We start from the raw sequence: 24607 nt of genomic DNA, 5'->3' as shown, positions 1-24607 counted from the left end.
TAGTTTCTTTATGTTTCTACTAACGTATTTGTAAATTTCTATTTATTTTGAGAATTTAATGGAGTCATGGTTAGAACATTTGATTGGTAGTTTTGTTTTAACGATTTTGTGAACTATATTTTAAAACTATTGGAAACGTAATTTAAAAGAGGGCCCGAAACTGCTTTTGTGATATTTTAAATATTTTTAATGAATCGTAATTGGTCTTTTACGAGCTTGTGTGTTTTACTGTCGAGTCTTACCAGTACGTAGTGACCTCGGCTTAGTCCGAAAGGTTGGATCGTTACACATAGTTGCATTGTCTTCTAGACATATAACTTCATTGCTCATTTTTAAGTTATTCAGCATAAGAAAATTATCCATGCTTCTTCATTAAACAAAATAATTACAATTAGAAAAAACTTAGAATAGTATAGAAAAAGAATGAGAGATAAAAAAACCACATTAATTATTAATTCATAAATAAATCTCTTGCTGTTTTATAAAATATATGATAATCTCTTCAGGAGATTCAAAACTTTACCACATTCAAATTTGTCATACTTGATGGCCAAATATATTATCAGTTTTATATACAAAATCTACTTCCATATTTCTCCTTTTCTTGTGAAATTTTTCTTTTATGATCATCGTTTTAAGATTTGGATGACTATAATGACCAACCACGAAAAATAATTACTTCTATTTTACTATGGTTATAACAATCATCAAATTCACAACATTCACTTTCGGGAATGTGATTGTTCTAGTTGGTCAAGATTGATTATTTTCATCCACCGCTACTAAACTTTACTATAACGACCCAACCTTCTGACTAAGTTAAGGTCACTACGTACTGCTCAGACTCGACAGTAAAACACACAAGCTCATAAAAGACCGGTTACGATTCATTAAAAATATTTAAAATATCACAAAAGCAGTTTCGGACCCTCTTTTAAATCACATTCCCAAGAGTTCCAAACTATAGTTCACAAAATCATCAAAACAAAACCGCCAATCAAATGTTTTAACAATGACTCCATTAAATTCTCAAAAGAAATAGAAATTTACAAATACGTTAGCGAAAACATAAAGAAACTAGACGCGTCCATATGGCCTTCACGCATCCTTCTTGCCCTCGTCGGTTTGCCCCTCGCCATACCCTTACCTGAAAAGTTAAAGAGAAAAGGGTGAGTATAAGAATATACCCAGTAAGGGACCCACTACTGGGCCTGTTAGGGTAATAAGAGTTAGCTTCCTATTAAGGGGTACCCTACATAAACAGTCTAGTGGTTCCGTAGAACGCACACATCAATCAGTTTAGTGATCCCGTCGGATGCACATATTAGTCTAGTGATCCCGAAGGATGCACATATTAGTCTCGTGACCCCGAAGGATACACATATCAGTCTAGTGATCCCGAAGGATGCACATATCAGTCTCGTGATCCTGAAGGATACACATATCAATCGAGGAATCCCGAAGGACACCATGCCTGTAAGGTACGCTACCCCACAGATAAAGCTAACTGTTACCCCACAGTCTATACTAAACCGTCTACAACAGTCACATCACAATAACTTTCAAGTTAACGGTTTAGTTATAAGCTTAGCCAGTCAGACAATTTAGGTTTAAACAACTGTCTCCTCAGTCGCTATATGAATATCTAATTCACACGTCATCATGAAATTTCCTTAAATCCAGTCAACTAGTCAAATCATCACTTTGTAAAATCACCTGACGGTACTTCGTCTCAATTCAAACCCTAGCGCATCTACAAGTAATCTATGTTATGCATAACATCCATATTATGCATAACAATCACATTCAATCCACATCACAGTTCAACGGCGTATACACAACCTACACAAGAGGTTTTCGAACTCTTAGTCCCTCCACGACATAACTTCATAACCAGTAACCCGACAACAGACCTTAACTTTACATAACATTAAGATTTTCATAATCCATCGACATACTATTCCAGTTAACAACACAGCCCATCAACATAACTACAATACACAGAACATCTGGGCATCGATGTCTATCCGCAGAAACAACTCATTAACGTATATAAGTACATAGGCTACAACTAACGATCACGTCACCTTTAATCAGTTAAGAGTGCATAATAGGGATGTTTTATAGGCAAACATGCATCAATTAATCCATGTGGGTTACTACATTTCCAGTTTCGGTCGAAGGTCTAGTAGTAAGAAATCCCTTACCTGAAATGTTGCTAAAATCCTTGTTCAATTCGACGTCCAATAAATCCACCTAAACACAAACACAAGGGTTTAACAATGACATCACCAAAAATCCACATTACAAAACGTTCCAAAGCAACTTCCACCGACTTACCCAAATAGAGGAGAGTTGACTCCAACTATACTTGTCGTAACAGCCCAAAACCTGAGCGTCACCTCGCTAACGCCTTCAGGGTATCAACAGTTAACCCAACCAATTAATTCGACATTTTAATTCGACATTTAAACTTACATTGACTATTGAAAACGTTCGAAATTCCTCACATTGTCCATACCAAAACTCACAGGGTCTCAGCATGGATAGAACGGCTTACGCGGCTCGACTCGGCTTGGCTCTCGGCTCGCAGCTTGGCTCGACTCAGTCCTCGGCTTGGCTCAATCCTTAGCTCACAGCTCGGCTCGGCTCACGGCTCACTACTCGCTACTCGGCTCGACTCAACGACTTGGTTCGCAACTCGGTTTATGGCTCAACGGTTCCCAGCTTGGTTCGACTCGGGTTTCTACGTAGTGTAAAATTATCGACGTGACGGTGGCATTTCGTGGACGACCGACGGCGGCATCGCAACAGAAAAGGAGGGGCGGCCCGCTCGACTAAGGGTAAAAGCGGTCGGCGGCCACTCGGGTACACGAGATGAAGAGAGAACGTCAGAGATGACGGGCTTGCAAATGGTCGGATGATCGATTTGGAGGACCCGTCGGCGGTTGGCCGTTCGTGGGCGAAAGACGGGGACGTGCAGACGGTGAAGAACGACCGAGCTAAAGATGGAGAAGTCAACGGTAATGCAAAAATGAAGAAGAAGAAGAGATGGAGGTGGTGGATGGTGGTGTCAGGTGAAGGAAGGAGGAAGAAGAAGAAGAAGAAGTCAGGGGGGGGTGCGCGGTAGTTTTTAGGGTTTTCCTTTTTTTAAAAAAAAATATTAAATAATAATAATAATATTAATATAATAATATAATATAATATAATTTATATCATATTATTATTATTATATTATATCATTTCATATTATTAAAATTTATACCCTTGATTTTCTTTTTCTTTTCTCTTCTAAACCAAACAAAATTTAGCACCCAAAATTTTAAATTCCCGAAAATTAACATAAAAATGTTAAAACTTACCTCAAAATTTGGGGCGTTACATTTACAACAATCACTTTAGGGAAATGTTGTTTCTTTAGTCGATTGATGTTTATGATTTTTCAATCAATAACTCGTTATTTCATTTAACCATGAGAAGAAATTAAGATAAGGACATAATATTCTTCAAATATTTCTCTTGATATTGTTACTGTAGTAGCATATCCGAAAGGGGTTCTATAAAAAATAAAACAAAGTGCGAAAATATTTACATAGTATAAAATAATTTTAAAAAAGAAAAAAGCTCACAAACCCACAAGCCCACAATGTGAAATAACAAAAATACCTTGTAATTAATCAGTCACACACGCGTGACAAAATGATTTTGTACCCAGTCTAAACAATCTCGTATCCAGTCTAAATGATCTCTTAGCAACTTTAAATGATCTTGTACCCTTCTACCTAGTTTAAACGATCTCGTAGCAAGTCTAAACAATCTCGAATCCTTGTACCAAGTCTAAATGATCTTGTACCCTTCTTCTGCCTAGTCTAAACAATCTCATAGCAAGACTAAACGATCTTGTACCTTGTACCTAGTCTAAACGATCTGACCTTGTGTCGAGAAGAAAAAAATGAAAAATTTAAAAAGAACAAAGAAATTCTGAAAGAGGAAATGAAGAAATTTGTAAATATTTACATAAATAACCATAATATTGTAAAATGAAGAAGAAGTAATACTATAAAGAAATTAATAACATAAAGAGGAGATGAGTAAATCACTAAGAAGAAGAAGAAGAAAAATAAGTGAAAAATGGTCAGCATTATTCAAGGGAAAACCTGAAATTTATGAAAAATATCATTGACTTTTTTATTTTATTACACGGACCGTAGATATTTGGGTGTCTTGTTATATTTATGAAAATTAACCTATCCGAAAGGAAAAATTATCAAGAATGGCAAATTTTACAAAATACTTACAACTTATAGCAAAATTTCAAATTCTATCAATGATAGACATTGATAGACACTGATATGTTTCTATCAGTCATATTCATAGACACTAATAAAAGTCTATCAATGTCAATCATTTATAAAATCCAAAATTTTGTTATATGTTATAAATATTTTAGTTTATTTTATTATCTATAGTATATATAAAAACTAATTTTTTAGTCCATTTTACCCTTTTGATTATAAGTATTCTTAATGTTCATTTGATGATAATTTTGTCATTCAACTTCAAGGATGGATAGTGGGTGAATCTTAACTATTTCTCTCCATTTTTTTTAACTATTTCAATATTTAATTGAAAAATATTTATGACCTTAATTAACTTCATGGTAGTGGAAGAATTTGTATATGCATGATAATAAATTCAAAGAAGCCTTTTAGAATTCTCTAACCTACACTTTCATCAATTTATTCAGTATAAATATATGGTACCCTTTGCTTCCTTATAGCAACAAAAATGGAGAGGGAACTACAATGAGACAAGAAATATGAGAAGATAAAATAAATAGTGAATCTACAAAATCGCAGCTTCAATTAAGAGGAAAGGAAAATGTAAGAAGAAAATTTTTATTTCTTTGATGTTGGAGATCTATATAAATATTTTTTTCATTTCTTTATAAATATTATCTTCTTTTCTATTTTCTTTTTTTTTTTTTTTGTTATCTTTTAGTTATATAGATGAGTAAATGAAAATTTTTCTTCCATATTATTTTCTATTTTATTTTTCCTTTTATTTTACTAGCTAAAATGAGAAAGTAAATGACATAAGAACTTATGTTTTCTAAATCAACATTCTAAAATTTCTCTTTTTTTTTTGAAGAATGTGTTTTTAAATTTAAAAATTAGGATTATTATATTATTTAACTCTCTTTTTTTCTTTTATATATATAACTTCTACTTCTTTCAATAATATTCAATAATATTAATTCAAAATTATTCTATAATTTAGAGATATAATATTAATTTTTTAAAAAAAGTAAATTAAATATTATCATATTTTAATTCATAACTAGACTTGAAATAAAGAGACTAAAAAAAAGTTTGCATTCACTATTTAATATAAATTAATTTTGAAACATCTCTATCATTAATTATAATTGATATATTAATTCTAAATAGAAGTAAAAAATGATGAGATGTAACTCTAAATTATGTTTTTTTTATAAAAATATGAAAATATAATTATTAATCAAATACTATTATAACTTATATTATTAATTTTATATTTTAGAAGATACATACATCCACGTGCAACGTACGTGCAAAAAACTAGTATTTAAAAAAGCCCCTATCTGAAATATAGAATAAGTGTTTTTTTATGATCATATTCTTAGTGACATTTCAGCGTATCAAAGCTCCATGATAAATAATTATTACTATTAGTATCGAATAGTAGAAATTTAATATATATATCAAGCATACAAAATAATATTTATTTTATTAATTATAACGAATAGGAGAAAACCGACATACCGTTAGGACGATCTTAGAAGACGACCTACCTTCGGCGGAGGAGACGACCGGAGCTCGTGCTAATAACGTGTTATGAAAATAATGTACAACAAGAATACGGAAACCGAAAAATACAGTATTAAAATAATAAAATAATAAAATAATAATATATAATATATAATATAAATAAATAAATAAATAGGAAATTAAAGAAATTAAGAAAATTAGAAAATTAGAAAATCTTAAAATTTCTCTACTTTCTCCCTCTTTGATGGAATTCTCTCCCATATATGTACAACTTACAACTCACCAAATGCTACTATTTATAGGCAACTTGGCAAATAGCTAGGATGTGGTATTACATAGCCAATAAGAAAGAATGTTTGCTTGGATGATAAATGAGTTGACATTTGGCCATAACCATTAAGCACACTAATAGATAATGAGTATCTATATATTATATTAATATTTATAATAAATTATATGTTTTGAAACATAACCAACTTTTTATTCGATTTGGTTTCTTATAGATTTAGTTCTTACATCCACTATCACCTTCGTCAAACGTTGAATGAGGCAGAATTGGGGTCTCACATGAGTCTAACTCTTCCTTCCTTCTTCCTTTTTTTTTTTCTTTCTTTCTTTCTTTCTAAATAACAAACATGCAAGTACTATAATCGTTCATTTTTCTATGTAGCAAATATTTGTGCTATCATAATAATTGCAATACTAAAAGAAAACTAAGACTAGAGTTTATTTTGTAAAGTATGTATGTATTATCGATGTGATTCAATTAATAGATTACTCACTTCGTCCAAGGATTTATAGAGAAAACACTTTATTATTAGAGAGAAATCAGAAGCATCGTAGAGTTAGAGTGTTTTACAAATTTAAAGAGACAGACAACATTCAAAGGCATTCTAAGAGTTTGTTGTCTCACGAATGAATTTTGTAGTGTATTGTGACCCATAAGATTACTTACTTGCATGGTCTGCAGGTGATGACCGTGCATTTCATAAAGCTTCCCTATTTTACTATTGTTGGTGTTCTTTGTGTGCGTTGTTTGCAGTATCAATAACCCATTTGTCGGCTCTGAGAATTTGGTTGGGTTCCAGTTTGATAAACATCGTTATTGCTTTTGTACTGTCTATTCAAGATGGTAAGTTTCACTATCCTTGAGACATATAAATTTGTTTTATAACGCTTAAAGTTCATTACCTTTTTTAACTTTTCAGATGTAGGAAAATTGAAGTTCTAACATTTGGCCAAAATCTAATAATTATTCACTGTAATGGTTATTACAGGCGTTAACACAATAAAACTGACTACATTAGCGATTGAGTCACACCCTCTCATAGACCACCTCCTCTTAGTCCAAGAGATGGTGTGAAGTCAGTAGATACCTTTCTCTTTTTAACGATACATGCTGATCCTACAAGAACTAAAACTGAACTTCACATGGAATATACAATACAACAGAAATATAAACAAACTCTATATGAACACAAAGTGTAGCCCAAGCATACAACAACCATGACAAGTCAAATATAGACATATATATAGCTTAGAAAAAAAAGTTTATATAATACATGAATAAACCCTTTACAACCCACAACTAGTACTACTTAAACCAAACTTATGAACAGATCGGGATACACAATTCAACAACATATATTAGTATGAACCTTCATGATACACTAGTAGATAGGTGAATGAAGTCAGACACTGGGTCTACGATCTTTACCTAATGGAAAGTAAGAAAACATTTTGAAAAGAGTGAGCTAAAGTTCAATGATTGACTAGTTTTTAAATCAACATGCTTTGTAAATTAATGAGTAGTAAACAACTTTAACGAATAAGTTTTAGGCAAAACAAATACATAGTTCTCAAATTTAAACAGCAATCTTAAACATTTTTCTTACATTTGCTATACCATGAATCTTTGTATTCTACGAGATGAAAGTGTAGGCATCAGTAGTGTCCTATTTCGTAATGGCTACTATAAGATGAAAAGTCATCCTTATTATAGGCTCTCATCTCTACCTAGTCACAGTAATTGAAACTCTAGGCATCTACTGAATACCCTCATCACAAAACCTCTGTGCACAGAAAAACTCCCCCGTAGGATTGCCACAAATATATGGATAACTCTCAAGTATAGGCTAAAACATGCTAAAACAAACTCATGCTTAAAAACAACTATCTCAAACTAAACAACATGTTATATAAATATCTCTTGCATTCAACAAGGCTCAAATCTATAAAACACAAGTTTTACTCAAACAACATTTAACTTAGATACTTTCAGAAACTCAACATTCATATCCTTGCTCATAAGTACAGGTATAAAGAAACATTCTCAGGAAACTCATAAATCAAATCTATGCTTTTTAAACTTTTCCAAACTTGAAACTCATGCTTATAAATGCTCTCAAATAAGGTAACTCAACGCATGTTTTAAACTTAAACTTAACAAACCATGTTTAGAAATCACTTTTAAATAGCTAATTACTTGAACTATAGGTTTGCCTAATCTCCTTTTGCCTTGAAATTAGAGAATTTAAACTCATTTTAACCTCTAAAATCAGAAAACTTCAAAACTTAACTAACAAATCTAAAAAAAACACCAAAACTGCTCAAAACTAGTGTGTACGTATGCATTGGCCCTCAGGACGTATGCATTGGCTAGATGCTGGGCATAGGTGTCAAGCAGCATGTACGTATGCATTGGCCCTCAGGACGTCTAACCGCGTGCTTGCCTCACTCTTAGCATGCCGCCTGCCTTTGGCAGCGGGACATTATGTTGCGCCCCTCTGCGCGCTCGTCCGAATGCTTTGCGTGCACATGGCCTATCGCATGGCCTAGGCGCTCGGGCCATGTCGCATGGCTGTGCACTGGTCATGTCACATGTGCACTAACAAGCTCCTTACCTTTAAAACGTGTGCGCACCTAAACCCTTGTGACCTGAAGCTTCGACCACCTTCAACCTTACCCAGAAATTGTTAATTTTTCATAAAACTTCTTTCAACCTCAAGCTTTCATAACTTTTAATCTAGCCATCAAAACGGAAAAATTCCTTCAAACTCACTTAGAATTGTTTTAACTATCTTACCTAAAACATCCAGGTTTAAATTTGAAGGGATGCAAACTGTAGCCTTCAAAGAATCCACACTGCTTAAAAACCTTCTAATTCTAAGAGCTTGACTGAGACCTTCCTCTTCTCTCCTTCGTCTAGAAGTCTTACCTTACCAAATAGACTCTTTTTGTAAGCTTTTACAACTCATTTTAGAGAAAACGCACGAGAGAATTGTGAGCACTCTTCAATTGATCTGACCTTAATATTACGCTTTTCACATGGCAACCTTGCCACTTCCTGCTTGATGCAATTCAACTCTTTGCATGTTGTGGATACTTGTCCTCCACTCAACCATCTGCCTTGAATTTCAAAGAGTATTCCAAAAATGCCTAACAACTTGGCTTCTCTCCCAAAGTCTCCAAACAAGACCATGTCGCCTAGCTAACCTCGTAAGTCTTGGTCACAAAGCTTCCTCACATGCTCTTGGCCACATAGCTCACCTCGCATGCTCCTCTTGGCTTGACTCAACACTTGGCATGCCTTGCCCACAACACCAGTCTTCTCGCCTAGGTGTGTCTTGGCTGCCTAAGACATGCTCTTAAAGATTCTCACATGCAACAAACATAACGCCTTGCCTTGGCGCCTATACATGCTCTTGGACGTTTTCAACACCCTTTGCTTGCCTAGCATGTCCACAATGTCTAGTCCTCTAATACTTAGCCAAAAATCCACTTTGTCTTCCTTTCTTTCCTTCTCTTAGCTACCAATCTCTGAAAACCTCAACACTTAAACTTTTCTTCTGATGGAAAGCGATGCAGCATTATTGCATCTAAACTATTTAGAAATTAACATGATACATAACTCTAATTAAACGAAATTAGGATTTATTGAACATATACCTTCTAAAGCTTTTTTATCATTGCAATCTCCTCACAAACTTGAATTCGGGACCACCACTAGCATTGACCCGTTATTCTCCATATTTAGAATCGGGTTGTGAAATCTGACAAGGGAAGGAATTAAGAGAGATATGATGGAAATTGAAGGTTTGATTTAGAGTTGAGATTTGAGAAAGAAAATTCTATTTGGTATAATTATGTAAGTCAAAATTACAAAATTTACCAAAAGTATTTATTCATTTGAAAAAGAGACTATGAATAACCGATTACATAAATTCCTTTTGAATGGATTTTTTGTCAAGCTCAAACTTTGATTCTGAAATAATTATATTTAATTGAGAATTAGTATCCATTTCTGTTTGGGTTGAAGAGTTTAGAAGGTTTTCTTCATAAATAATATTTGGTATTCATTGATCTATTTTGACAGATCCAATTTTAAGATTAGAAATCGACTCACTTCTGCTAGAGGTACTTGGTCTTGAACTCATGAAGTCTGTAGAATTCATGTTTTCTTTAACAATAGGGAACCTAGGTGATTCGTTTTCAAATTCGATTTCTACTTTTACATTAGGATGCTCAATGATATGGGAGACTTCTTTTTCTTTCTTTTGAGGGACAAAAGCGTTGTCTAAAACCCATCAAGGATTTTTTGTAACTTCGTCCCAAGAAAGGAGTTTTGGAACACTAACAGATGTTTTATTGAGATTTGTTTCTACCAACATAGTTTTTCCTTCAGTTGAAGATAATAAAGTTTTTGGATGCATAGTAGTAGTCAAAACTTTATAAGTAACTTTGTAAACAAGGGTTAATTTTTTAAATCCTTCTTCAAAATTTAATCCTTGGCCTATAATATCTAAGCTCAAGGTTTTGAGAATATGTCGGTCATCAAGAGACACCATAAAATTCGAAAAACAATTAAAATATACAAGGCCATTGGCCAAATTTGATTCAATTATTCTTAATAAAGAATTTGAAAAATCTTTGTGATGTTTATCGCGTAAAATTGCTAAGACTAGTGTATCCAGTCCGAATCTAAACATTGGAATCAAAGCTACTTGGACAGCTCCTATATGAAGAAATGAAAATTATATTTGATGTTTTTCAATATCATTTCTCATAAATAATTGTATGGAATCAATTTTTCCATAAACTGGAATTCTTCTTTGAACAATTTTTACACAATGATTTTCTTTGAAATTGAAAGTATTTTGAAAATAAATTGTTTTTTAATCAAGTTTGAGAATTCCTCAATTGAGAAAATCATTTTCTATTTTTGCAATTCGAATTGATTCATTTATCACATCCCCTTTATTACAAGAAGCAGTATGTTGCTCCGAAATTTCTTTTTGAGTAAGATCTTTTGAAAAAGATTTAGACGATAAAATTTTCTTTAGGAAATTAGACATTTGAAAATTTTAAATTATCATACTATAAATATTTATTTTTTTAATTAAATATAGAAATTAAATTTCTTGGATCAAGAATCTATGTCTGCATGTGCTAAGACGGATTACTGCTGACCAACGGTCTCACCGCGCTTCCTTGCGTCTTACTGTCGCGACCACAAACTTAGACACAGACGTACAGGCGAATGTAGAATCTGGATCTTCGAAATTGAATATCTTCAATTCAACAAAATTTGAAGAATAAAATTTATTGAAGAGAACTAAAAATTATCAGTGAATCAGAAGAGCATAAGGTTCCTACAAATAAGGAAATAAAAAGTATCTAGGTTCAAAATAACTATTCCAACATAATGCTTTCTTCAATTGTAAGCCAAGTTTTTAAACTAGAAGAAATCATCAATCCTCCTTCTCCAGAAGAAATTCCTAGTCTCTTCCAACCTTTGGAAAAGGTTAAAATAAAAACCAAGAAACATAAACTTCTAGATGAGATTAACAAACGGCTAGATAGCTTAAAAGCGAAGGGATGAAAACCCTTTCCAGCGGAAGAATTATAGAGACCCAATTTTAATTGGAACCTTAAAAATACCAATACATTGACAAAAATTACAATACTAATTTTTATGGTTAAACATGCTGCGAAGAAAATATAGAGAAGAAGAACTTACTCTCGTTGACGACTCTAAATCTACCAAACACCAACTTAGGGCACCACCACTTGGAAACCTTCCTATTCTCTAATTGAGATGGTTTGTGGGAACCAAAATTGGATTGAGGGAATTTTTTTTAAAGAGAAAAAGTTGAGAGAATGCGATGAGTCTTTTTTCTGCAAAAAAATCACAGAACGCCTTTTGTGTTTTTGTTACGCAAAGAATTCCCTCTTCTTCATACGGAAGCAAAGGAAAGTTAGAGAGAATAAATGGAAACGTGGGAAAACCACCCACGTTTCTTATTAATTTAATAAATAAATATTATATTAATATATATTTAATTAATTAATTAATATTTCATTTAAATCATATTTAAATGAATATCTCTCGCATAACCTATAGTTTTAATTTAATTAATTTCATTAAATCAAATTTAATTAAACGAAAGTAAACTAAACTATTAATTAATTCTCCAATTAATTAATTTCTAAATTAAATATCTTATATTTAATTTAATCCAAAATTTGAATCATATTCAAATATAAATTTCTCTCATAACCTATAGGTTTAATATGTATCACATACACATTAAATTTTAACCTATAGTTTTAATATTAATCTAATTCACATTAAACTAATATTCGAACTCATTCAAATATTTTATTCTCTCGTAATTTAATTTTGAATCATATCCAAAATTAAATTTATATAATAAAGTCTAATTAAAATATAAACTTTATATTATGATGTATCAATATACATTATATTACTTGCCAAAGTAAATTTGAACATTTCAAATTACAACCAATATAAATAAATCCTATTACTCTTTATGAGCTAGGAAGTGGACCTAATGGACCTACAGATCAGAAGCTACAACGATATGAGATTAATTAGATAAACTCATTAACCACATTAATCAATATTCGTTAACTGTTTGTATACTCCACTAAAAACTCATAGCTGAACTCTTCTCACTGTAGATATATTTTTGTGTCCACGAATATAGACCAATACCAGTAAGTTAGTCCTTCATAAGTATCCGTAACACCAGCTGGATCAAATTATCGTTTTACCCTTAGGTTACTTCTAGTCCTTACACTACAAGAAATCGGGATTTTTCTGACGCTGAAAAACGTCGGGGGAAGTGAAAAACACGTCGGGAAAGGATCTCCCAACGTCGAGGGAAGTGAGTCGGGATAGGCTTTCCCGACGCTGTGTTGGTCATGCGTCGGGAAAGCCTCTCCCGATGCCATTTTTCCCGATGCAATCAACGATGTCGGGAAAGACTCTTCCGACGTCGTCTTTCCCGATGTAATCCACGGCATCGGGAAAGCCTCGTCTGCTTTCCCGATGCCATGTACTACGTCAGGAAAGCCTCCCCCGACAGGCTTTACCGTGCAGCTTTGTTAAGGAACCGTTTTGTCGACACTATACTGAAAGCTCAAGAAAAGGCACTTGAAAAAGTTCGTTAAACTTGAGATTTTTCTTGTTTGTCCAATGTTAGGCCAACCCTCCTATGATGCACAGACGCACACATATTCATTCAATGATAGTTGTTTCAATAAAAAAAATATTCATTTAAGAAATATCTGTTTAGAAAGTCATTGACTGACTTAGCTACAGGGTGACAAACGGGATCCTGAAAAAGTGAGAATGGAGAGAGAAGAACTTGAAATACAGCAAAAAGAAGGTTGGAGTCTTGACGTTTATGACAGCACAATCATAGTAGAGAAAGTAGAGCGATCAAAACTATTTCAGCAAGTTACAATCATAGTAGACGGCGGCGAGGGACGACAACGACGATGGAACGGATGACGACGAGCTACGGACGACGGCGAATGTTTCTCTCTTCTCCGAACCCTTTCCCTTTCGTTTTCAGTTCTGTGTAAAACAGAAACGAAATAAATATTCAGGGGATCTCCCAACGCACTACTTACGGCATTGGAAAAACCTAGACCTTTTCCGACGCACTACTTACGGCGTCGGAAAAACCTATACCTTTCCTGACGCACTACTTACAGCATCGGAAAAACCTAGGCCTTTCCCGACGCACTACTTGCCTTTTTCGATGCACACTTGCGACGTCGGGAAAACCTAGGCTTTGGAAATACCCCTTATTTCTCACGTGAGGCTTTGTCCGACGCACTACGTACGGTATCGAGAATACCTAGGCCTTTCCCAATGTCGGCCTAACGCGTCAGGAATATCCTTTATTTCTCGACTATCTTTCCCGACGCGTTAGGTCGGTGTCGAGAAATCTCTTATTTTCTGATGTCTGGTGTCCGACGTGTGATGTAACGTCCCAAAATCCGAGGAATTTAATTTTTATTAGCATAAGTGTAAATTTGGAATTTTGGGTGTTATTTAAATATGGAAGTACTTTACCTTATGGAGATTTGATCCCATTGGATATTTGAAAAATATCTAATTGTCTTAATGTTTGGAATTGATGATTGTTGACCTTAGATTATTATGTATTGGATACTTGATTAATGAGGTTTAAGGATAAAATAATTATTTGGTGCAGGTAATATAATTATTTATTATTTTTGAAAGAGTAAAGGTGATGTGATTTGGAGAGAGGGAGAGTATTTGAATTTAAAGGGAAGATTTGATGGATTTAAATGAAGAGAGAGAATGGGTGGTTGTTATTTGGAGTAAATTAGGGAAAAAGATAAAAGAAGATAATAATTATTATATTATTTTTTTATTAAAAGGGCATTGGAAAGTGTGGAAGACTATTCATCATCTTCCCCAATTAAACCCTAATCCCAAATCCCTCAAACTAGCCACCGCCGCCGCCGCCCTCCTCCAGATCGTCACCGTTGAGCTTCTGTCGTAAGCACCGAGCCGATAGCCACCCTTTCAGCCGCATCGAAGAGTCATCCGAGCCGTCGGAATCGTCAAGCGGCAGCCGCAACAACCCGCGCTCGCAGCTTTCCCACCGTAGTCCACCCCGTTCCACCGTCGACCATCGGCCAGTGCCGCGTCATCAAAGGTCTGAGCCCAGCGTCTCAACCGTCGCTCGAACCTGGAACCGACTTGCGTGCCGCGTCACTTCACGTCATGAAGTTGGTTGACCCGCGTCCCTGCCCGCGACCCGACCCGCGCCTGCTCGCACAACCCGCATCACGCCCGCGCCTGAGCACTTCAGCCGCGCCGCTCCACGCCTCAAGCCGCGTGCCTGCGCCGTATTCGTGAGCCAAAATACTTGCAGCTGAGCCGCCAGTTAATTTTGCCTCTCCAGCCAAGCCAGCTGAGCCGCCAAGCTTCCTTTTAACCCTGTTTTGACCTACATTTTTCGGTAAGCCTCGGTAGGTTGATTTTGATTTTAACCTATCCAACTAAGGTTATTTTGACCCTAACTAAATTGGTTGCTGGATTAAATTGACTTAGTTAATTGGAAGTCAAGCTGGGGACTTGTCCAACTAACTCCAAACCGAGCCCGACCTTGATCTTGGGTAAGTCACTTCAAGTGAGTTTTTGGACCAATTTCCCTTGAGGGTACATTACTAAATTGTGGATTTCTGATCCTTTAGGACTTTCGCCGTTTGGGGGAGCGTGTTGTTACTGCTAGGACTTGTTGAGTAATCTCCAAGTAAGACATTCTTCTACTAGACCTTCGATTTACATCAAAGAAACTGCATGTTTGAATTTATGGTTACGTATGGATGATGGCTAAGTACCTATCTTAAGATTGTAGAGAGAGAGAGAGAGACAGATTTTAACATTGTGCCTGCTGATTGACTTTATGGTTAGCGTGAATAGTATGTTGATGCTACTGTCTTCGTTCTAGAGACATAGTAGTAGTTGGGGATGACTGATATGATATGTTAGGGTTGGTGCGTTATGGTTGATATAGTATGGCATGAATTGATGAAATTATGATATGCATGACAAGTTATGATGTGATTGATGAGATGTCGTGTACATGCGATGTGTAGGGTGTATGTTAGCTTCTTATTAGAGTCGTATCCACATGGGTGTCCTTCGGGATCACCACTATCATGACACAGACATGATGAAGAGACCCGACGAGGTTGCTCACACTTATGACTGCGTAGTCTGACGGGATTACCAGTCTGACATCGACATTGACATAGACATGACATGAGTGATCCGACGGGACTGCTCACAGCCCGAGCATCTTAGGTATTCCCTTGAGAATTACCAAGGACCAGCTTGTCCCTACGGGGGCACATGTTGCACGTGTTCGGGGACGTGCCAGTTTAGGGGTACCACTTTTCAGGGCTCTAATAGGGAGTTAACAGGCATCTAGTGGGACTAGTAAGGGGTCCCTTACTGAGTATCTTTATGCTCACTCTTTTCATTTCCATCTTTTTCAGGCAGAGGCATAGGTAAGAACAAGGGCAAGCTGGCGAGTGACCACAAGTTATCGTGGTGGGCCATAGGGATTTAGTATTGCATTTCAGTTTTTTTTTTTTTTTTTTTGTTATTTTATTTTGTTAAAAGTAGATAGGGCCTGAGTTAGGACTTTGTTTTACACTTATTTCACATTTTCTTTGTTAAATATTTTTATATTATTTGAAAACTTGAGGTTTTGGCTTATTCTATTTTTAAAACTTTACAAACTTATATGTTCTTTTAAATAGTAATGACTTCGACTTAGTATAAGGAGTTGGGTCGTTACATGTGAATTGTGCGTTGGGAAAACCTCTTATTCCTGACGTCTTACTTTATGCATCGAGAATAGCTTTTTCTCCCGACATCTTACTTTATGCGTCGGGAGAACCTCTTATTCCCAACGTCTTTTATGCCGAGGTCTTTTTCGGCGACAGGAAAAGCCCAATTTCTTGTAGTGTTAAATACCTGTGCTCCTCTAATGAACAACCTGTTTATGGTCCAACCACTAAACAGAAACCCCTCTCGTGCCATAGAGAGGGTAGAGCCTTTTGTTCAAGTCCCGGAGACACCATTTAAGGGAACACTTATCTACTTATCCTAAAGGTAGGAAGGAGTGAATTCCATCTTGTGTGATTATGTTCCTAGCTCCCCACTCGGTCTTGTCCCCAAAATGATAAACATATTGAGTCGGCAATTTGGCAACTCTCACCTGTACAGATCAAAGGACAATCCCTCGCAAACAGGAGTTCATAATACACTCAGGATTAAAACTAAGTGACCTAGGTCATCCTAATGAAATAGACATCCAACTAGTTAACGGAGTTACATCTAGTGATTACTATTTCGTGGTCCAGTCTTATGCAAACTCATTGCATAGGATACCCTCACTTGCATGTCGCATACATGAACGCATTGGATTAATGTGTTTGCATCAAATACAAAGTGAGTCGTATCCATAGTGTTAACAGGATAAGGTACCCAACCTTAACCCTATACTATCGACAAATTTGATTCGTGGAGTTGAACTTGAGTTGATGTTGTATATATGTTGATTTGATGCGATGTGGTTCGACCTCTAGAATTTGATCCTCTAATTCTTTTGGCTGGATTTTTACGCTTGATTTAAGGAAGCGTAGCACATGATGTTCTTGGAGTTGGAGTCTTGGAAGAAAGCCTGTATCTTCAAAGGAGCTTCAATCTTTAAGGGTGTTCTTGAAATTGGAGTCCTGGAAGAAAGCTTGTATCTTCAGTTCTTGAAGTTGGAGACTTGGAAGAAAGCTTGTATCTTCAAAGGAGCTTCAATCTTCAAGCCTGTTGGAGTCAAAGGAGCTTCAATCTTTGAGCGTGTTGGAGTCAAGCTTATATCTTCAATCTTCGAGGGTATTCGACTTGAGGAGTTGAAGAGTCTTCTATCTCTTGGGAGAATTCTCTCTAAACACTCCTCTATTTATAGAGTTCCCTAGTGGACTTTTATGGACTTGAGTATAGTCTAATACATGAACCATACTCATGGCCTCAATCACATGGATTTCACTCATATTTAATTTTGGGTTAAATTAAGCTTATTTTTTTGCTTAATTTAATTTTAGCCCAATTAAATAATATTTAATTGAACCAAAATAATTAATTCATCCAATTGTCATAATAAAGACATGTGACATCATTAAAATTGTCAAATTTATCCCTAAATTTAATTTAGGACACATGCCAATTTTTAGTTAATCTAACAAACTGTCATCTATAATTTTTATTATATACTTAAAAGAAATTAAGTAAAAAGGTTGTTTTTTTTTTCTTTTTTGCATTTAGTGGAATCATTCTATTTTTCTTTTTATTATTATTTTAAACTCTCATCTTCCCATCCGAATTCTTCCATTATTTTACTTCTTCCCATAACCTCCTCTTTCCATCTTACTTCTTCCATTATTTCACTTCTTCCCATCTCACTTCTTCCACCATTATTTCACATTTCTTCTTCTATAAAAGCATTATTTCTTCTCACAATTTTCATTTTACTTCTTCAATTTAAAAAAAATATATTTTCTTCCATCTAATCTCCTTCTTCCTATTTTATAAGATCTCATTTCTTATAATTTCGTCACCTAGTCACTTGTTCGAGGTATTCAATAATATATTTTTTCTTTATATAAGTTTTATAATTTTCCGTTTTATTGTATTACAAAATAACACTAGCTTATTATCTTCGTACAAATGCAATATCAGAGATATAATTTTACACTTTGATAAGTTCCTTAACAAACTTCATGCATGAAAAGCTATTATTATTATTAATGTTGTTTTTTTTCTTTTTTGTTCTTCCTCTTCTTCTTATTATTGTTGTTGTTATTATTATTATTATCATCATCATTCTATTATTATTGTTTTTTTTTTTGGCAATTCAATAAACATATATTTGATTTCCTCTACATTTTGTTTAGCTATATGATAAATTTGAAGAAGTTGCAACAATAAGAAAAAAAGGAAAGAGAAAAAGAATAGAAAATGATTTTGTCTATTGACTACACATAGAGCCAAAAGAAAACCCTAACTAGAAGAAACAGAGGAATAATATATTTAACTCAACTTTTCTTTAATTAATTAATTAATTATGAAAAAAAAAAGTTTAGAAATTACTTTAAACTTTTAATATTGCAAGTTTGGAATAAGTGTTACAACTTTTATCCTCTTACAAGTTCAAACTTTTGTTAAGCAAGTACAAACCCAGTCGATGCAAATTCACACGTTTACCCACTTGCATACGCCATTGTATCAGAGGAAAGTGTTGATTCGTAGGGTTGGTTTTTGTGAAATGTGTAGGACCATGTGGTACTTAGAAGATTTGGAATGTGTCTTATCTCATATAGACACAAAGAAATCTATCTGCCTTGCAAAACCCCAATAATGGTTGAGAAGATGCACACCATCGTTTTTGTTTACGACATGTGGCAAGCAATTCCAATGAAAAGTACAAGAACGATATGCTTAAAAGTATGGTGTACCATGTAGGATCTAAATATCACTTTCGAAAGTTTAATGAATGCATGGACGAACTTCGTGAGGCCAACCTTAGATGTTTACAATGGCTTGCTAATTTAGATGTTATACAGTGGATGCAGTCATATGATGGTGGTCATCGTTATGGATGGTTAACTACAAATGTGGCTGAGTGTATAAACGATGTTCTAAAAGGGGCTAGGAGACTACCAATTACTGCCCTCGCACAAGCCACATTCTATCAAACAGTTGCATATTTTGTTGCGCGTCGGGAAGAAATAGAAGCTGCTCTTGAGTCGGACGAAAGTTTCACAAGGTATATTCATCTTGTATATTATTATTTGAAATTTATATAGTGTGATTACTCAATGCTCAATAACTTGTTATTCATCAATGTAATAGTTATGCAATACAAAAATTACGTTGTTGGGAAAGACGTGCAAACACGCACGATGTTAACATCTACGATCATTAGACAGGTTTGTGCAATATAACATCTACAATTAATCTGTTAACACCAAAAGGTGGATCCATACATCGAGTAAAGCTAAGCGAACGAACGTGCACATGTAACAAGTGGTAAAATTACGGAATCCCATGCTCCCATGCCATTGCAACATGTAGAACTCTTGGTGTAGACTATTTAGGCTACATAGAACATTACTATAAGATTTTCACTTACATGTCTTGTTACTCACCTCAGTTTGAGCCTATCCCTGACAGACAGTGTTGGCCTGATCCCAACTTTCCATTCATTTATCCAGATGAGACAACGATACGAAGTGCAGGCAAAGCAATTCTAGGATACATAACGAGATGGATATGAGGGACACAATGGCTCCCTTGCGTTGCACTGTTTTGCAGACAATAGAGACATAATCGACAAAAATGTCCTAAATGAGGTGGAAATGAAGCATAGTTAATGTAGAAATACTAGGATTGATTGTAGTGTTTTTGTATTTCACTTCAATGTAATCTCAACATAATTTCTATTGTTATTTGAATGACCACATGTGCACAAAATTTATTTTATTCTTAGTCTCTAATGGTTTATTCACTTGGTGTCTCAAGTATGATTATTTGTAAATCATTCCCTAAATCCTAAATCATTGGAAAAATTATCAAATCATTATAAATATTGTTATTAAATAGATCGAGGAGAAAAACATACTAATAAAATAAAAGAAGAATTCGTTGAACACATTACAAAAATACAGAGGTGCATGACAAAAAAATTAGGAATAATAAATTATTACAAAAATCATTAAAAAAACATTTAAAATCATTAAGTAAAAAATAATTAAGCATGTAAATTAAGTAAATATGAATTTGTGAAAAATTAAAAAAATTATTAAATATATAATGATTAAGAAATCATTAAAATAAAAAAAAATAATAAATGTAACGTGGAGAGAGAAAATTTCATTTTGTAAAATAAAAAAAATAAAAAAATAGATTTTACTAAATGCCAAAAAAAACCCTTTTACATCATTTGTTTTAAACTCACCTTTTCTTTTAAATTTAATTTTAAATTTACCCATTTTCCCAAATGAGACATCGCTTGAATATTTGTGGTCATAGAAGAAAATTAGGTGTGTTTAGGAGATTTTGCTCAAACATGGTCCTTGAAAATTATGGCATTGTGTTAAAAAGGATGATGGAGTTGATGATCCATCCATCCAAAATCACCCGACACCGAACTTTATCTCTCTCAAACATTTCCATCAACTCCACATTTTCCCGATTTTTTTTTTTTTTTGAAACCACCCTATAATTTTAGTTAATTCGTAGTCCAAACATAAAATGACAATCACCAAATAGTATAAAGAAAATTGTAAGGTGTAGAAAGAAAGACAGCCAAAGAACATGTCTTTTCGTACAATATATCACTCACTGCCCACTGCCCTTCACTTCCCATTTCCTTGGTGCAAATTTTAGTCCATACAGATATTTGTAAGCTATTGCTCTCTCTCTCTCTCTCGATCTTCGTAGAGTGACTAGAAGGCCGCCCTCCTGGATTTGATTTGCATTTCCGAAGAGCGGGGGGCAGAGAGCGTCTCGCTCCTATCTGCTCACTGGACGCTTGATGAGGAAAAAACGCAGGTTGCCGTACCGGAAACGGCTCATCAGATTAGCACTGGTTCGTGTTCTTCGTTTTTATCGTACCTTTTGGCTTTTCTGAAGTGGGTCTCTCTCTCTCTCTTTCTGCAATTTGCTCGGATTTTCTTTTCTTCTCTCTCTCGTTTTTTTTATTATTATTATTATTTGTGGGGGGGGGGGGGGGGGGGGGGGGGATGAAATGTGAATCATGGGTTGCTTTAGATCGCTTTAGAATGCCCTTTTTGGCTTTTAGTTTTGTGAAATTTGAAGAATTGCAATGACCAATCTCCAAATGTCTTCTGTCCTCTTCAAATTCAGTAATCAAACCAAGTTCATGTTCATTTCCTTTTTGTTTGCTTTGGGTATTTAGATGTCAGTGGAATTTCTCTCCATGTTTTATCCTGCTATTGGGGTTTGTGTTTGCCCTCTCAATACCATCCATCAGCTAACTTGTTTGTGTTCTTTCACAATACTCAGATTCATGGTTTCAAGTAGGTTTTGTCCTCACCACAGGTATCAACAGTGCTTATGTACTGGGATACCCGGGTACGATAATGGTTCCCCTTGGTTGGATACCTGGAGTTATTGGTTTAATTGCAGCAGCCGCCATTTCATTATATGCAAGTACTCTTATCGCCCACCTCCATGAATACGGCGGGAAGAGGCATATCAGATACCGAGATTTAGCAGGCTTTATATACGGTATGGACTGATTGTTTTGGCCTGTATTTTTGTATTCCTTCTTGATATGGCTTTCTTGATCTTTCAGGGAGGAAAGCTTATTATATTACATGGGGATTACAATATGTGAATCTTTTCATGTTTAACATGGGATATATGATCATTGCTGGTCAATCCTTGAAGGTGCGATCGACATCAATACAAGTATACTGATCTTGCGTAAAACTAATAAAATTGCTAATTCTTAATAATGAACGAGAACAACTCAAATAGCTCGAAATGTTTGAGCGCAAGTTAATTGAAGTATCCTCTTTGGTAACTTGTTTTCACTATGATCCTTCCTTAACTCCATTTTTTATGACTTTCTTTTACTTTGACTGCACAACAGCCAAGAAAATTACATCTGCGCATACTTTTGAGACACACTAGTCTTCCATTTGACGACATGTATTAGGTTAGAATGAGACTTTTGACCAATTAAAATCTAGTTTGATAACAGGTACTAAATATAAGAAAATCTCGATAACATTGTTGCTTTCATGGGCCAGAATTCTGGGGGAAATAACTGAAGAAAATGAGGATTAGTTTCGGTTTATTGTGATAAATTTACCTTCCTTGAGATTACTTGTCTGTTGTGCAGGCTGTTTATGTCCTCTTCAGTGATGGCCACGGTATGAAGCTTCCCTATTTTATAGCCATTGCTGGTGTTGTTTGTGCATTGTTTGCAATATCAATACCCCATTTATCAGCTCTAAGAATTTGGCTGGGATTCTCAACTGTTTTCAGTTTGGTATACATTGTCGTTGTACTTGTACTGTCTATTCAGGATGGTAAGGTTCACTTTTTATTGTCTAACTTTCCTGTATTGATAAAGACTTCTTAGTTTAAAATTTCACATTAATGGGTTGTTCTGGTTAAGGAATGAACGCTCCTGCAAGAGATTATAGCGTCCCAGGATCCTCCACTAGCAAAATTTTTACGACGCTAGGAGCATCTGCTAATTTGGTTTTTTCCATCAATACTGGAATGCTTCCAGAGATTCAGGTATGGACACAACTACTTGATCCATCACTCTCGGAACATTATACTTACACAAGAAACCTACCATACCAAGCTTAACTGCTTCAAAATGGGATATTTTTAAACCAAATGCATAGGCTGGTTTATAGTGGTTTGAGCTATCATTTTCTTAAACCTTTAGATGTGGTACAAGTTTACTTATAATATTTACCATAAAACATAATCATTGGTCACTAAAGTTGTTGTTCTAGGCAACATTAAGGCCGCCTGTAGTGAAGAACATGCTAAAGGCTTTGTACTTCCAGTTCACCATCGGAGGTTTGCCCATGTATGCGGTTATTTTGGCAGGATATTGGGCATATGGATCTTCCACCTCAACTTATTTAGTCAACAGTGTAAACGGTCCAGTCTGGGTGAAGGCAATGGCAAATATATCCGCTTTCCTTCAAACAGTCATCTCTATGCATGTAAAAAATCGGTTCCTCTCTTTCCTAGATTTTTGTTAAATGATAGTAATATTAAATTTAACTTCACCTATTAACTTAAGTTTTTTGAAGAATCAGTAATTTTTCTTCACTCATCAACATAAGCTTAACTCAATGGATGTGTGTTGTTTTTCATTTAGATATTTGCTATCCCAATGTACGAGTATTTGGACACGAAGTATGGGATAGTAGGAAGCACGGTGAATATAAAGAACTTATCATTCAGAATAGGCATGAGAGGAGGGTACATGGGCATAACCACGCTGGTCTCGGCTATGCTGCCCTTCCTTGGAGATTGTATGAGCCTTACAGGAGCAATCAGCACATTCCCACTAACATTTATACTTGCAAACCACATGTACCTTGTAGCAAAGAAGCCAAAACTCAGTTCTTTACAGCAGCTTTGGCATTGGTTTAATGTTTTCTTCTTTGGTTGTATGTCTTTAGCAGCAGGAGTTGCAGCATTGAGGCTCATAATAGTAGACTCCAAAAACTACCACATATTTGCTGATATATGATCATATTTCATTTTATGAGTCACCACATAATACTGTAGCGTGGCCTAAGTTTAGATTACACTTTTCTCCTTTCGGTCATATTGCTAGTTTGTGCTTTATTTTGTATTGGTGAAAAGTGGGATTACATAATTAAAAAAAATAAAAATAAAAATGAAGAATAAGGATATAGCTCCTAAACTTGTCAATTTTAATTTATATCAATTTTTTATTTTATCAAATCAGATCTAAGCTTAAATAAAAGCTAAATGCTTTCTTTTTTCTTCTATGCAATTTGGCTTATTTGCCTACTAATTTGTTTTGTTGTAAATGTCCCATAAAATCATTAATTAAAGTCCATAACTTCTTTAAGTTACAAATTCATCCAATAACTTTTTTCATCAATTTTCATAACTTTATTGCCCCCTATTTATGTTTGATTTTATAAACATTATTCTCACAACGCTATAATTAGGAGTTGTAGAGATCATTTGTATATACACCACAATTGAGTTCAATTGTCTTCTCTTCTTTCTCTTTTCTTTATTCTTCTATTTGATTGTTTCATTATTTTTTATTTCATAACACGTTATCAGTACGAGTCTCACCACTTTGGAGAATGTGTAAAAATTGATTTTGATTCATGTTAAAGAT

The 24607-nt window shown here is 34.6% G+C and overlaps 1 protein-coding gene across 2 annotated transcripts; it reads left to right on the top strand.

The window, feature by feature from the left end:
* The first annotated feature begins 21018 nt into the window (after positions 1-21018).
* On the top strand, positions 21019-23999 carry LOC103502663 (proline transporter 1-like). Of its 2 annotated transcripts, none has more exons than XM_051090499.1 (7): positions 21019-21313; positions 21751-21975; positions 22043-22137; positions 22595-22784; positions 22874-22998; positions 23237-23441; positions 23600-23999. In XM_051090499.1, exons 2-7 carry the CDS (start codon positions 21828-21830, stop codon positions 23875-23877), a joined length of 1041 nt encoding a protein of 346 aa, XP_050946456.1. In that variant the 5' UTR covers positions 21019-21313; positions 21751-21827; the 3' UTR covers positions 23878-23999. The 2 variants fall into 2 exon arrangements, with proteins under 2 accessions (XP_050946456.1, XP_008464904.2); XM_008466682.3 differs by having other exon boundaries at positions 21020-21313; positions 23226-23441.
* Positions 24000-24607: the final 608 nt, after the last annotated feature.

This window comes from Cucumis melo, chromosome 10, assembly GCF_025177605.1.
Source record: "Cucumis melo cultivar AY chromosome 10, USDA_Cmelo_AY_1.0, whole genome shotgun sequence".
NCBI lineage: Eukaryota > Viridiplantae > Streptophyta > Magnoliopsida > Cucurbitales > Cucurbitaceae > Cucumis > Cucumis melo.
The sequence above is the reverse complement of the archived record's forward strand: the minus strand, read 5'-3'. Positions and strand labels throughout refer to the sequence as shown.